The 15,777-nt window shown below is 45.4% G+C and overlaps 1 protein-coding gene across 8 annotated transcripts in view; it reads left to right on the top strand.

Annotated features, from left to right (window-relative positions):
• Positions 1 to 15,777, top strand: part of DNAH10 (dynein axonemal heavy chain 10) — a 183,860-nt gene that overhangs the window by 138,854 nt on the left and 29,229 nt on the right. For all 8 annotated transcript variants that reach the window (XR_005213945.1, XM_037816529.1, XM_037816528.1 and 5 more), the window contains 5 exons: positions 5,232 to 5,432; positions 6,086 to 6,166; positions 9,649 to 9,846; positions 10,364 to 10,525; positions 14,128 to 14,302. Coding sequence is in view for 7 of the 8 variants with exons in the window: in XM_037816529.1 (XP_037672457.1) it covers positions 5,232 to 5,432; positions 6,086 to 6,166; positions 9,649 to 9,846; positions 10,364 to 10,525; positions 14,128 to 14,302 (817 nt within the window). In the remaining variant the exon portion in view is untranslated. The remainder of the gene's footprint in view (positions 1 to 5,231; positions 5,433 to 6,085; positions 6,167 to 9,648; positions 9,847 to 10,363; positions 10,526 to 14,127; positions 14,303 to 15,777) is intronic.

Here is a 15,777-nt window from a genome sequence, read left to right as displayed (position 1 = left end):
AGGGCCCTTGCTACTTCTACTTTTTACCCCATATAGTTTGAAATGTCCAATCCCCAGTATCTGGGAAAGTCCTCCCCGCCCTCTGGGTCACAGTAAGGGCAAAAGCCCAGGACCTACCTGTGCCGCTTCTCAACCCCCTCCTCCACAAACCCTCGCAGGAGCCCAGGTTAGGTAAACCCAGCAGGCCCCTCTGCCATCCTCGTTCTCCCCTCTCCCCGTCTTGGGCCTTTGATCTAACAGAGCTGTCCTTTCATGCATTCTTCTGTGTGTGTGCCTCATCACCCAAAGCACTGTCACATAACATCCAAAACAGAAGGTGCTGAACATCCTCATGGTAATCCTCAGAGAGAGGATGTTACTTGTCCAAGAGCACATAGGTGGGAAAGATCAAGGTGAGACTAGCATCCAGGAACTTTTGGGTCATCGTCATGCTCACAACCACTTTGATATATTGTAATCCTGTCCATCTTTGGGGCTCTGCTGAAATTCTTGCAGACTTGGCTTGATCAAATGACTTACGGGGATTTATTTCCTTTTCCATGGACCCATTGTATTTATTACTTATTTATTTTAGCACTTGATTATATTTGTTACTGTATTGCTCTGTTATTCATTTTTTTTGCCCCAATATTTTATTATGAAAACTTTCAAATATAACAGTTAGATTGAATGAATTTTACAGTGAACACTTGCATTCTGTCACCTAGATGCTGCCATTAATATTTTGCTGCACTTGCTTTATCACATATCTAAAGATCTCTCAGTCCCTCCCTCCTTCCCTTCTACTCTCTCATTTTTTATGCATTTCAAAGTAAATTGCAACATAGGTGCAGTACCCCCTAAATGCTTCAGGATGCATATCATTAGCTAGATTCCAGTATTTGTTTACAGTTCTTTTCTTTTTTATATACAATTAAATGCACAAAATTTAAGTGTCTGTTTTTTGAGTTTCAGTCATTGAATTTATTATTATTTTGTTGTTGTTGTTGCTTCCAGCATGTTCCTACCATACCCCAAGAAATTAACAAACCATAAGGTCATTGAGTTTTAAGATCCTCTACCTAATCACACCTCCAAAGTCCCCTTTACCATGTAAAGCACGTATTCACAGGTTCTGGGGATTTAGATATTGACATCTTTGGGGGCCACTGGTCAGCCTGTCACAGATGGATGGGTCCAGTCAGCTGAACTGCACTGGCAGGAGTGTTCCAGGCAGAGGGGCAGGGTGTGCCCCAGAACTGAGATGGGTGCGGTGGGGTAGAGGGGGTGTGGTGAGCTGGTGGAAGGGGTGCAGAACGAGGCCACTTTAAGTGGGTTAGATTTTTTTTTTTATTATATTCAGTTTTATTGAAATACATTCACACACCATACAATCATCCATGGTATACAATCCACTGTCCACAGTATGATAACATAGTTATGCGTTCATCACCACGATCTATCTCTGAACATTTTCCTTACATCAGAAAGAACCAGAACAAGAATGAAAAATAAAAGTGAAAAAAGAACACCCAAATCATCCCCTCCATCTCACCCCATTTGTCCTTTAGTTTTTATCCCCATTTTTCTACTCATCCATACACTAGATAAAGGGGGTGTGATCCACAAGGTCTTCACAATCACACTGTCACCCCTTGTAATCTACATTATTATCTAATTGTCTTCAGGAGTCCAGACTGCTGGGTTGGAGTTTGGTAGTTTCAGGTATTTACTTCTAGCTATTCAAATACATTAAAGCCTAAGACGTTTTATCTGTATAGTGCATAAGAATGTCCACCAGAGTGACCTCTCGACTCCATTTGAAATCTCTCAGCCACTGAAAGTATTTCGTCTCATTTTGCATCCCCCTTTTGGTCAAAAAGATACTCTCAGTCTCAGTGGGCTAGATTTTATTCTTGGTCTGCATTTGTGTTTGTAAAGGATCCTTCTGGCTTCCCTCTGGAGACCAGATAAGAGAGAGATACGAGCAGGAGAAGGGGCAGGCAGGTTGGAGTGATCCAGATTATCCAGGTAAGAAACCAGGGTGGGGTGGTGGAAATGGAGAGAGGTGGTAGTTGGATTCAAGAGATATTTTGGGGGTAGAACCAACAGGACTTGGATGAATTGAATGAGGATGGGTGAGAGAGAGGGATTGTCACAGACAGCTCCTCAGTTTCTGGCTTGAGTGAATGGTTAGTGGTTCTGTTCACTAAGATGAGGAAACCAGATGTGGATTGGCGCCATTTTGAACATGTTGAATTTGATACACTTATGAGAAATCCAGATGAGATGTCAGCTGGGCTCTGGAAATGTGAGTCTGGTTCTAAAAATAGGAGCCCAAGGGGGACAGATGGACTCAGCTAGGCTAAGAGTGTGAGAAGGGGAGACAGTCCAGGACTGAATGCAGGTCGAAAAGGAGGAACGAGCAAGACACCAAGAGGGGAGGAAGGGAATGAGTGAGTTCTTCTTTATCTGCTGCAGTCTTGGGAACTGTGTTGAAGGTCTCCAAGACCACCCCCAGATTCAGTGATTCCCTAGGAGGACTCACAGCACTCAGCATCTAGTCATACTCACAGCTATGGTTTATTTCAGTGAAAGGTGACCACACACAACCAGTGAAGGAAAAAGATGCATGAAGTGAAGTCTGGGGGAAACCAGAAAACTTCTAAGAGTTTTCTCCCAGTGGAGTTCCGCCGGATGGGCTTAATTTCCCCAGCAGTTTGTTGTGACAACACATGTGAAATGTGGTTTACTGGGAGGCTTATTAGAGACTCGGTGCCCACGGTTTTCACAGGGGGCTGGTGATGTAGGCACCTTCTGCCTCACACATACCAAGATTCCCCACTCCTAGAAGGAAAGGAGGTGTTCAGTATAAGCTGTATTGTTTGTACAAACAGTCTAGGCCCAAGGAACCATCCTTATCAGTCAGGGTATGGGGGTAATTCTCCCTAAATCCACATTCCCAGGTGACAGCCAAGGTCCCCTGCTGTAAGCAGGCCTTTCCGAGGAGAGCAGTCAGGCCTGCCGTGTTAACTCTTTTCTGCCCAGAAACACATCAGGTATTTAATAAAATGCATGATAGCTAATTTGAAATGGTATTAGATATAGTTAAAAAAAAGTCCTCCTAGCCAACATCTGGTGGCTTGCTTGTCCTGGTGGGGCTCTGCCCTGCACTTCTCAATTTATTTAATTGTTCCACAATTCTCATAGTTAGGCATAAACCTAGGAGTTATGGTGACTACTAACCTCTCCCACACTTACTAGTTCTTTCCTCTTTGTCTTGGGAGCTTGTCCCTTCTTTACCACCTTTCTAGGCCAGACCCTTATCATGTCTGATCCTGACCTTTCACAGTTATCTTCTTCTTTTGCATCCTAAAATATCACTCTGTGCATCTCATTTATTCCCTTGCTCTCTGTAGACTGCTCCTATTTCTCAGCCTGAGCTCCCTTCCCTTCTCCTTGTCTTCCAGGCACACCCTTTGCATCCTGCCTCTGCACTTTTCCAGGCCCTTCTTTCTGCCTGGCATGTTCTCCTCCTCCCTCTATCAGCCTCCATGGCTGCAAGTGACAGAAACTCAAACTGGCTTAAGTGAAGAAGAGAAATTATTGATTCACAAAACTGAAAAGTCTAGGGGCATGGTTGGATCCAGGTGCTCAAATGATATTATTAATTGGTCTCTTTCTAATTCTTGGCTTTACTTTTTTTTCCTCTTTTATTTGCAGTTTTATTTTTTCAATTTTTTTATTTGAGAAGTTTTAGGTTTACAGAATAACCATGCAGAAAATACAGAGTTCCCATATACCCCTCCCCCATTATTAACACTTTGTATTAGTGTCGTGCCTTTGAATATATTATGATTGAACTATTAACTGTAGTCCATAGTTTCCATCAGGGTTCTTTGTGTTGTATGGTTCTGTGGGTTTTTTTTAAATTTTTTATTCTAGTAACATATATATAACGTAAAATTTCCCCCTTTAAGCACATTCAAATATAAAATTCTATGGTGTTAATTACATTCACAATGTTATGCTATCAATTATTTGCATTCTTGGGCTTCTCCCAAAATAATGAGCAAATGGCTACCAGAGGCTCCAGACTTGCCTCCTCCCTGCTTAGCAGCCTGGCTGAATGAGGAGTTGTAGCCAAAGTCCCAGGCAAGGCTCTCATTGGCTGGCTCAGATCACTTGCCCATCCCTGAACCAATCACTGTGATCAGGGTGGTATACTTCTGATTGGACAGACCAGTGTTGTGTCATCCCCACCCAAACCATAAGGACTTAGAATGAATGAGAAGTGAATCTCCAAAGAAGAAGACGAATCTCTGACAAGAAAAGGAGGAATGGATGAACGATGGGGAGCACGAACAACAGAACTCCACTCACCTTTCCAGTCCAGTGCCCTGTTCCACCCTTCCTGCAAAGTTTAGCTCCAGTGCCTCCAGGTCCTCCCTCCTCCAAGAAGCCTCCCCAACCCTCAGCAGTCACCTGTCTCCTAAATTCCTCTTTCCTAAATTCCTGAGGCACCTATGACCCAGGCTACTTACATGGCATTTAGCACATGCTTCCTTGGATTGCCATTAGACTTTTCATACACGTGCCAGAAGTCCCGTTCTTCTCTGTTTCTGTAAACACCATCGCAGGGCTTGGGGTATATGGGCTGTGCAGACTGAGCAGGTTCAAGCAGGCCACATTGAATAGTACCCCAAATGATCAAGGAGACTTATTCTCCAAACCCCTCACACTTTGCAGCAGTTTTCTCAACCTTGGCTCTATTGACATTTGGGGCTGGATAATTCTTTGCTGTGGGGGGCTGTCCTGTGCACTGTAGGATACTGAGAAGAATCCCTGGCCTCTACCCACTAGTTGCTGGTAGCAACTCCCCCCATGAAGTTCTGACAACCAAAATGTCTCCGACATTGCCAAGTGTCTCCTGGGGGACAAAATTTTACCTACTTGCGAACCCCTGCTTTGGAGTATAGGTAAGGCAGACTTTTACATATACAAATAGATGCTCACACTAATCCTTTAAGTTAGCAGGAGGCCTTTATTATTCCCCTTTCACAGATGAGGAGATTGAGGCACATTTTCATGCAGCAAGTAAGCCTTAGGTCTGAATAGGACCCAAGCCCTGCTCTTTGGACTCAGCGTCAAGTGCTCTTTCCATGACACTGTGCTTCGGTCATTTAAGCCAGGTCCTAGAGAGATGATAACCTGAAGACTTTTTAAAAAAGTCGTATATCTTCATTTTCTAGGAATTGTACCAGCACTTTTCCAAGAAGAGGAAAAGGAGTCTATCCTAAGTCAGATTGGATCAGAAGCTGTGACGCAAGGGATCGGACTGGCCAAGGAGTCAGTGTGGCAGTACTTTGTGAACAAAAGTGCAAGTAACCTGCACATTGTCCTTGGCATGTCACCAGGGGACACCCTGAGGACTCGGTGCAGAAATTTTCCAGGTACCCAAATCCATTTTCTCCTCTAGTAGAGCATATGCAATAGGGAGTGAGGTTCCCCAGCAATTAAAGCACAACCTGGTAATTAGGTTGAAATTTGGGCCCCAAACCTGCTTCCCCCTGTGGTGCAGGATGAGCTTCACTCTGTCCCTCATGAGGCTGATGGACTTTTGTGTTCCTATATGGAGTGATATCCTTTTGACAAAAGGCCAATGGTGGGTTCAGTCAGGGAAGCTCTCTGGCCTCTTCCATGTGGGTAAGTTCTGTTAACCTTGTGGAAATTGCAGTATCTGTCTTTAGAACAGGGGTTCTCAACCAGGGGCACTTTTGCCTCCAAGTGGATATTTGTCAATGCCTAGAGCCATTTTAAGTTGTCACAACTGGAATGGGGGTTTGCTAGTGGCATCTAACAGGTAGAGGGCCAGGGATGCTGTGAAACATCCTCCAATACCCAGGACAGCCCCCCCGCAAGAGAGAGTTATCCGATCTCCAAATGTCAGTAGTGCTGAGGTTGAGAAACCTTAGACTTGATGAGTTAGACTCTGACCTGTCCCGCTCATTCACCAATTTGTTGGGTACTGAAGACAGTGTCAGTGTTCTTGAGTGGCCAGGGTTGCAGAGTGATCATCTTTTTAACTTCTCTGTTTCTTTTCAAGGTCTGGTAAATAACACTGGTATTGACTGGTTCATGCCCTGGCCTCCCCAAGCCCTGCACGCAGTAGCAAAATCATTTTTAGGTAAGTCACCGCTGTTCCTGGGACTACATTGTTTGTATACCAAAGCAGTTTGTTATCACTTTTCTGACATCGAATTTTGGTCCAGTGGATTCTTTTGGAGCTGCCATGTTAGTGAATGCTTTTTTATTTTGTCAGTTTATTTCTGGTTGATACTGTGTTTTAGTCCAAAGGGACCTGAGGGGACTTCCAAGGACAATTTAGGATAAAAATTGATCAAATATCATCTACAGCAGGGATTGGCTTGCCTGTGGGTCAATCTGACCTGCTGCCTGCTTTGGTAAATAAGATTGGAACGCAGCCTCACTCGTTCATTGGTTTCCATATTGTCTGTGGTTGCCTTTGTGCTGCAGCAGCAGAGTTGAGTAAATGGATGGAGACTGTATGAACCATAAGGCCTCAGTGTTTATGTCTGGCTCTTTAGAGAGAAAATTTGCCAACCCCTTGTTCTAGTTTGCTAATGCTGCCAGAATGCAAAACACCAGAAATGGATTGGCTTTTATAAAAGGGATTTATTTGGTTACACAGTTACAGTCTTAAGGCCATAAAGTGTCCAAGGTAACACATCAACAATCAGGTACCTTCACTGGAGGATGGCCAATGGTGTCTGGAAAATCTCTGTTAGCTGGAAAGGCATCTGCTCCGTAGTTCTGGTTTCAAAATGGCTTTCTCCCAGGATGTTCCTCCCTAGGCTTCAGCTCCTCAAAAATGTCACTCTTAGTTGCCCTTGGGGTGTTTGTCCTCTCTTAGCTTCTCCGGAGCAAAAGTCTGCTTTCAAAGGCTGTCTGCAAAATGTCTCTGTAAGCTGAAGCTCCTCTCTCAGCTCCTGTGCTTTCTTCAAAGTGTCCCTCTTGGCTATAGCAAGCTCACTCCTGTCTGAGCTTATATAGTGCTCCAGTGAACTAATCAAGGTTCATGCTGATTGGGCGGGGCCACACCTCTGTGGAAATTATCCAGTGAAAGACCTTGCCCACAGTTGGGTGATCACATCTCCATGGAAACATCCAATCACAAGTCTCCAACCCAGTCAACACCAATACATTTCCTGCCCACATAAGACTGCATCAAAGATAATGGTGTTTTGGGGGACATAATACATTCAAACCAGCACACCCCTGATACAAAGGATGCCCCAAGAACCTTCAGGTAGACTGATTATCAGCCAATTCTGAATTTCTCTCTGAAGTTTCAAATACCTAAGGCCTTGGTTATAACTTTAATCTCTGTTTTAAGAAAGCAAAGTATTTTATCTTCAGGGAAAAAATTTTTCTCTGGTTCTTAACTTGAGCAGATTTGTGACAAATGACCCTGGGTGACCTCATAAATAGTTTCAACCTCACAAATATTTATTCAATAAATAAACAATTAGCCCCTGTTGAGGACTGAATCGTGTCACCCACAAAAACATGTTCACGTCCCAACCCCTGGTCCTATGGGTGTGAACTCATTTGTAAATGGGACCTTTGAAGATGTTATTAGTTAAGGTGCCTGTGCCAGTTTGAAGGTATTATGTCCCCCAAAATGCCACTATCTTTGATGGGATCTTGTGTGGGCAGATGTATTAGTGTTGATTAGATTGTAATTCTTTGAGTGTTTCCATGGAGATGTGACCCACCCAACTGTAGGTGATAACTCTGATTAGATAATTTCCATGGAGGTATGGCCCCACCCATTCAGCATGGGCCTTGATTAGTTCACTGGAGCCCTACAAAAGCTCAGACAGAAGGAGTGAGCTTGCTACAGCCAAGAGGGACACTTTGAAGAATGTACAGGAGCTGAGAGAGGAGCTGCAGCTTATAGAGCAACATTTTAGAGACGGCCTCTGAAAGCAGACTTTTGCTCCGGAGAAGCTAAGAGAGGACAAACACCCCAAGAGCAACTAAGAGTGACATTTTTGAGGAGCCTAGAGAGGAATGTCCTGGGAGAAAGCCATTTTGAAACAAGAATCCTGGAGCAGTCGCCAGCCATATGCCTTCCCAGCTAACAGGTTTTCTGGATGCCATTGGCCACCCTCCAGTGAAAGTACGCAAGTGTTGATGACTTACTTTGGACACTTTATGGCCTTCAGACTGTAACTTTGTAACCAAATAAACCTCCTTTATAAGAGCCGATCCATTTCTGGTGTTTCGCGGAAAGGCAGCATTAGAAACCGGAACAGTGTCCAAATTGAATGAGTGGTGGGCATTAATCCAATATGGCTGAAGTCCTTATAAGCAAAGGAAATTGGATATGAAAAGAGAAGCCACAGGGAACAGTCAGAAGCTGGAAGTCAACCAAACCTGGAAGAGAAAGAAGAAGGCACCATTCTGTGCATTGCCAAGAAACCCCAAAGATTTCAGCCAATGAGAAGATACCCTTCCTGGGAGGGAGTAAGCCTTCTAGCCTCTGAAATCGTGAGCCAATCCACACCTGTTGTTAAGCAAACACATTGTATGGTATTAGTTTTAGCAGCTGGGAAACTGTAATAGTCCCTCTGTGCAGGCAGAGGTCCTAACTTTCTTCATAATGCAGCTTTGGGAGGAGGAGATTTGAGAGAATGACTGTTCTCTGATGATATAACTCAGGGGTTGGCAAACTTTCTATAAAGGACCAGGTGGTAAATATTTTCAGCTTTGTGGGCTGTTGCAACTACTCAACTCTGCCATTGTACCATGAAAGCAGTCATGATAATAATGAATGGGTGTGGCTGTGTGCCAATAAAACTTTATTTATAAAAGCAGGTGGTGGGCCAGATTTAGCCTGTGGGCTGTAGTTTGCCACCTGATGTAGATGTATCCTAGTTTTCCTAGTTAACTAGCCATTTCTATGTGGTAGCACTTGGATTTGCCTTCAGTATTCAATGCTTTTATTATAAATAACACTGCATAGAATTTGCTTAGACTTTTTTCCTTAGAATATATTGCTTGGGATTGGGATGGCTATGCCCCAAAGTATGGATTTTAGCAAGGCATAGTTTTTGATGCATGCTGTAAAACTGGCCCGTGTACTGTGGTTTGCCACTCCCTGATATAACCCAATAAAGAATAGAATCTGCAGTCTTTCCTTCCTTCATTTTCATATAAAAGCAGATTCTTCTTTGAGGTGGACACAGTTCACAAGCTGTCAGATAATCGGAACAATGTGATTTTAGCATTGGCAGCGATCATTAGTCCTTTCAGCAGATTCTGTGAAGGCCCCCGTGTGGCCGATACTGTGCTGTGTGCTGGGAAGACAGCAGTCAATGGTTAGATAAACTCACCCAGCCCCCAGGTGGGAAGCTGCTCAGCGGGCGAGTAAGAATGCCTGAATAGATGTAGCCATCTCTCCTGAAATCCCAAGTTCCTCTCAGCACTGTAAGGGAAGAGAATTGGTTTTCTGTGTTATCAGAGAAATTGCCAGAATATCTAACAGTCTGGGGCAGTGCCAAGGTCCAGAAAAGCCAGGGACAAGTGACAACTGCTCTTTTCCTTTCTTTGAGTAGCTACTTTTCCATTCCTTCTCTTCAGGGAATAATCTGGTGATCCCAATGGAAAATATAGAAGATCTGGTAGAACATGTTGTTATGGTCCACGAATCTGTGGGTGAATACAGCAAACAATTTCTACAGAAATTGAGGCGCAGCAACTACGTCACTCCCAAGAATTACCTGGATTTTATTAACACATATTCAAAATTACTGGATGAGAAAACTCAGTATAATATAGGTAAGGTTTGGGGATAGAATGGTTAACAGAAATCTCTGTTACTTACAAGTAAGGATTCAAGCACTGATCTTTTTTTTTTTTTAAGCAGATGTACCTTAGCAAGATCAGGCATTGTCAGGATTCAGGCAAAGCAAAATACATTTTGGATTTTGCACGTGCAGTGATTCTTCTGTGTGGGTAGAACCCTGGCATGCTGTTATTCTTATTTTCAGTGTTGAACCGTGCACTCTCATTGCATTAGAGCTATTGTTTGGTGGCAGCAATATGCTATGTTGGCAGATGCTTTTAAAAAAGTGATGTGGCAGTGGCTGTTGGCTAAGTAAAATACTGTTTTCAGAAAAAATACTCATTTGGGTTGATATTGTTCCAGTCTTGGAGGCACTGAAATATACATGACATCTCTTAAAAATGATTTTCTTTTTCTTGTCGAGCCCAAATTGGACAAATCCCAGTGAAGCGCCTGGGCTGCTTGCCCCTGTGTTTTCAGGACAGTGATTGGTGGGTGCTGTTTCCACAGCTCAGTGCAAGCGCTTAGAAGGAGGGCTGGACAAGCTAAAGGAGGCCACCATTCAGCTGGACGAGTTGAACCAGAAGCTGGCTGAGCAGAAGATCGTGCTGGCGGAGAAGTCGGCCGCCTGCGAGGCCTTGTTAGAGGAGATCGCCACCAATACGGCCATAGGTGAGCATGGGACCAGCTCCTGGGGACTGTCCCTCTGAACAGGATAGAGCTCCACCAGGGGAATCCCTGAGAAACCCTGTAGGCACTGGGTGTAGCATCTTTTTGACCCTTCAGTTGCTATTTTTCTGTGTTAGTGTCAAGCCAGTCTTATCTCCTCTGATAAGTATTGGGATCCTGCCAGTGCAGGATACTGAGTTGGTTGCTTGAGGATTTGGTGAGGTGTGGAAAAGCCAGTCTTCGTACCCTCAGTGAGTTACCGAGCTAAGTCATCAGGGTGGAAATTACCTCAGCCTTGGCATCATTTATTTGGGGATTTCTTGGTTCTTCTTGAAGCTCTCTGGAAGTTCTCTCTCAGGAAGCTCTCTGGGCCCCTGCATTTGATCTTCTTGGCTTATCAGCTGCGCTTCTCTTAACTGTCTTGTGCCCTTGAGGAATTTATCTTCTCATAGGATACCTCACACAGGACACCTCTTCAAACTCCAGCTTTGTCCATGACCTCTAATAGCCCTCCTCTCTAGGTCTTCAGGTTCTTGCTTTCCATCATCTCTCAAAGTCATGCCCCCTCGCCAGCTCATTCTTGGGTGGTTGCAACAGCTACGCAGTCTCTGTCTCTGCTTCTTCTTGTTCAGTACCATGCTTGTTTTGCTTCTAAGCATGATCTTCACTCACTTCTCTTTTCATTGTGTCAGTTCCCATGCAAAGGATCCATTTTGCATTGCTATGGTGACAGCACCCCAACTTGGCTTTGAAAATCTGCCCCCACCCCACCACCAGTCCAAGCTCTTGGGACAGGCTTATTTCAACTCTGGCTGGACTAATTATACGTTTTCTTGTACTTCACATTTTGAATCAGTCAACATAAAGATTGAAGACAATCAGAGATCATTTATCTCATGCTAGTGCTGTGAAGAGACTGTGCAGTAGGTTCCTAAGTTCAGATCCCTGGAGTTGCCCTGATTTCTGTCCTTTGATGTCTTTAGTTTCTATGAACTACCTTATCTCCTTGCAATAAATTCATTTTATGCTTAGCTTGACCATTGTTGGTTTCTGTTGCTTGCAACCAAAGAAACTTAACTGATAGAGATCCCAACCCAGTAATCTGTTGCAATTCCTTTCTGCCTGTTTTAAGGCTGAATACTCACCCTGGCCTTGGAAGGTCCCTGTCACTCCTTCTGTGTCATCTCACCCCCCTCACTTTTCATGACGCTTCCCCCCGACATCATTTCTTCATGCCCACACGACTCTTGCACTAATTTATCTTTTTGTCCCTTTTGCTTTGCTCAAAGAATATCCTCTCCTCTTCTCTCTGTCTCTCCATGTTTCTTCTTCCAAAACTCTGAATGCCTCTTACCTGCATAGCTCTACTTTGATCCTTCTTATAAAATCTCTGTTTTCTCAGAGTTCTCACTTCATACACAGATTTGTATGAATGTTCAGATCCTTGCTGATTTTGCATGTCCTAGGTGTAAAACTAGACTGAGAGTGTCTGGAAGGAAGCTGTTTCGTGTATTCATCTGTCCGGTCAATAGATACTTCCTGCATACCAGCTTCGTGCCAGGTACTACGAGGGGCAATGGGGGCCAGAAATGAATGAGACTCAGCCCCTGCCCTAAAGAAACTCCCCACCAAGAGGACCCCCGATGCCCATGCTAGTGGTTTATACTGAGGGTGAACTGCTTGCACCCCCATGTTTCACGCCTTTTCTACCTGTTTCTGTTTTTGCCTCCCACTACCATCACCCTTGTTCCAAGTCATTTTGCTCTCCACTTAGAACTTTGCAGGTAGCTTCATCTGGTGACTTTGCCTCCAGGCTGCCCATCCTGATCAGGATTATTTTGGTTACAAATATCAGAAACTGAGCTCAAGCTGGCTGAAGCCAAAAAGGGAATGCACTGATTCCAGAGGTGTGCTGGCTGTAGGCACAGCTGGATCCAGGGCTCTAGTGTGTTATAGGGAATCTGTTTTTTCCCATTTCTTGGCTCTGCTTTCTTCTGTTTGGGTTTCCATCTCAGGCAGCAGGCTCTGCCATGTTGAGAGTGTGGCACCCACCAGCACTATATTTGCATCCTGCAAGTTCAGCACTCCTAGGGGAGAAAGGGATCTCCTTCCCAGTCATTCCCATAAGCTCTCAGAGTTGGCTAGGATTGGATAGATTTGGGTCACTTGTCCATCCTTGAACCAATCCCAGTGACCCTAGGATTGGAATACATTGACAAGCCAGACAGAGGTTGGGGCAGGGCCGAGCCAGACCTCTCTGCCAAGAGGAATACAGGAGAGTTCTCCAGGGAAAATCAGGAGGCTGCAGAGATGAAGGATGCTGAGCAGGCCTAGTCCCTAGCTGTGCACTGTTCCGTCTGCCCCCCGTCTGTCCTGCACATTGCTGTCTGCCCAACTTATTAAGTCTCCACGTGGTATCTGCAGGGAGTGCCCTTGGCAAGTTAAACGAAGGTGACTCCTCAGCAATCCTCCCTCCCTGCCTCTGGCCTTCTCTCCCGTGGAGCTGAAAGAAGCCACCATTTTGCTCCTCAAAGCTATGTGAGGGCTTTGCTGGCCCCCTCCCTGCAGGTTGCACCCCATTCTGTACTTACATAGATTAATTCCAACCTTCCTTCCTTTATATCCCTGCTGCGAGTCTGCCTTCTCAGGGTTCTGTCCTCTCCAGCCCCAGCCCCTCTCTGCTCTCTGACAGCACTGCTTTTCCATTCCAATGGCATCACACTTGTGATTTTGCTGCCCTCCTCTGATGCATTTGTCCTCTCTCTGCTCTACCACTTCATGGTGCCCCAGGACCCACACACAGCTCTGACCAGGTAGGCACTCAATAAACATTTGCTTGTTGACCTTGAAATGAATGCTGAGAGAACGCATCACCCAGCATGGGGAAACACTAGTGCACACAGCCATGTTAATCGAACACCTACTAGACGCCGAGCGCTGTTTCAGGCATTGGAGACATAGCCCCACCGGAGATGCTTACACCTGAGTGAGGGGAAACAGACAATCAGCAAGTTGATAGTTAAATGAAATTTCAGATTGTGATTAGTGTCACAGAGGAAATAAATGGAGCAATGAGATCAAGAGTGATGGTGGGGGCAGGCCACTGGGGAGGGGTTTGGCTCTTGAGGAGCCAGAAAATGGTGGGGTGGAGGCAGAGGGAGAGAAATTCATCCTCTCCTGGTTCTGGAGGCCAGAAGTCTAGAGTCGAGGTGTGGGCAGGGCCCTGCTCCCTCTGAAACCTGCAGGGGAGGGTCCTGGCTCCTGCAGGCTGCCAGCCATCCTTGGCGGTCCTCAGAGGCTCACTCCAGTGTCTGCATCCATCTTCATGTGGCCTTTTCCCGAGTGTCTGTCTGTCTCCCCTTCTAAGGATGTGAGTCATATTTAGTTTGGGCCCATCCTCATCCATGTTGGCCTCATCTTAACTAATCATATCATCAGAGATCCTGTTTCCACACGTTTATGCACTTAGGATTTGAACACATGGTTTTGGAGACACAGTTCAACCTAAACCAGCCTTTGAGGACCATGTGCGCCTCCGGCCCGATACCGGTAAGTGGGTCTTCCTCATTCCAAGCAGCTTTACTAACCTTCCCCTCCACTGGCAGCGGAGGAGAAGAAGAAGCTCGCTGAGGAAAAAGCCATGGAGATCGAAGAGCAAAACAAGATCATTGCAGTGGAGAAGGCGGAGGCGGAGACTGCACTTGCCGAGGTCATGCCCATCCTGGAGGCTGCCAAGCTCGAGCTGCAGAAACTGGACAAGTCTGACGTGACGGAGATTAGGTAACCGATGGTAATCTCCAGCGATGGCTTGGCCACCCACTCTAGTGCTGGAGATAATTACTGTAATCACTGCGATTAGGTATTTGTGGTGCTCGTACCTTGGGCCAGGCCCTGCGCCTACCAGTTTCCACACTCCTGCCCTCCTTCCCCCAAGCCCTTGTGTGTGGGGTGTGGGGTGCGGGGCTGTTATTCTCATTTACAGATGAGGAAAGCGAGGCTCAGGGAGGGGAGGGGGCTTGCCCCCGGCTGATCTTGAACTCTGGTTGACTCACATAAGAATACCCGGCTCCAGAAAGGGCCTTTGTGAGAGAAATGGAGTTTCGTAAATTAATCTGCTTTATGGAAAACATGAGGCAGTGTCTGCCCTGAATTCGGGCAGAGCTCTTGACACAGAGGAGAACTTCCTTCTGCAAGTGGCTGGGCAGTGATGCGTGACCAGCGAGGTTGATCGGTGATGCCATAACCCATTCCTTGCCAAGCAGGTTCATAGAGAAGGGGAGAGTGGTTCCTTCTTGTGGCTCCAGACATTCTGCAAATAAATCTGTCAAGTGACTCCCTCTCCTGCAAACCACAGGGCTCATCTACTGTCTTTGTGAGGATTAAAAGAGCCGACTTGTGAAGGGCTGTTGGAGCTGGCTGGGCACACAGTCAGGGCCATGTAGGTGTCAGCTTATTATCATGGTTCCAACACCTCAAAGCCATGCCAGGAAGAACCCCTTCCTCCCTGTCTCCCCGCTGATCAGTGCCCATCGCCCCAGTGCAGCAGGAAACCATTGCCATTCAATTCTCAGAGACTTTTTTCTGCACATTCAAGGCAACTCAGACATACCACATCTCTTCAGAACCTGAGTTTGGATTCTGAGGGTTTGCAGAGTAAGGGACACCTGCAAATTCTTTTTTCTCCTTGCTCTGGTGTATAAATGGCAACACACAAAACATATTTTTCTGCTCCCAGTTTTTTCACTTAATATGTTTTTGAGATATTTTGCAAATCAATGTATGAAAAGCTTCCCCAATATTTTTAAGCAGCCACATCATATTTCATTGTATGGCGGGGCCACCATTTATTTAATCAGCCCCCTATTGATGAACCCTTAGCTGGTCTCCAGTCTCTCGCCATTACAAACAGCATGGAAGGAGAAAGGCTGACTGTACTTCTCTGTGCCCCTGTGGAAGGAAGAGGAACTGCCGGGTCTGAGGGTGTGTGTTGATACTGTTCCTAACTGTCGTCCAATCTCCTCCATGGAGATTCTTCAGGAACTTTTTATGTAATAGGGAGATTAGCTTTTTTTGTTCAGGATGTGAGTTGCAAATATTTTCCCCAACTTTAGTCATTTGCCATTTGACTTCATGGGCTTTCTATGTGTGTGTTTGCTTTTGCCATAAGTTTTTTTTGTGTGTGTGTGGCAGAATTTATCAAATATTTTGTTTTGTGCTTCTGGATATGGTGTCGTAGTTAAAAGGCTTTACCATTG

The sequence above is a fragment of the Choloepus didactylus genome, chromosome 23 (assembly GCF_015220235.1).
Source record: "Choloepus didactylus isolate mChoDid1 chromosome 23, mChoDid1.pri, whole genome shotgun sequence".
In the NCBI taxonomy this organism is placed as follows: domain Eukaryota; kingdom Metazoa; phylum Chordata; class Mammalia; order Pilosa; family Megalonychidae; genus Choloepus; species Choloepus didactylus.
This window is presented reverse-complemented; position numbering and strand designations above follow the sequence as displayed.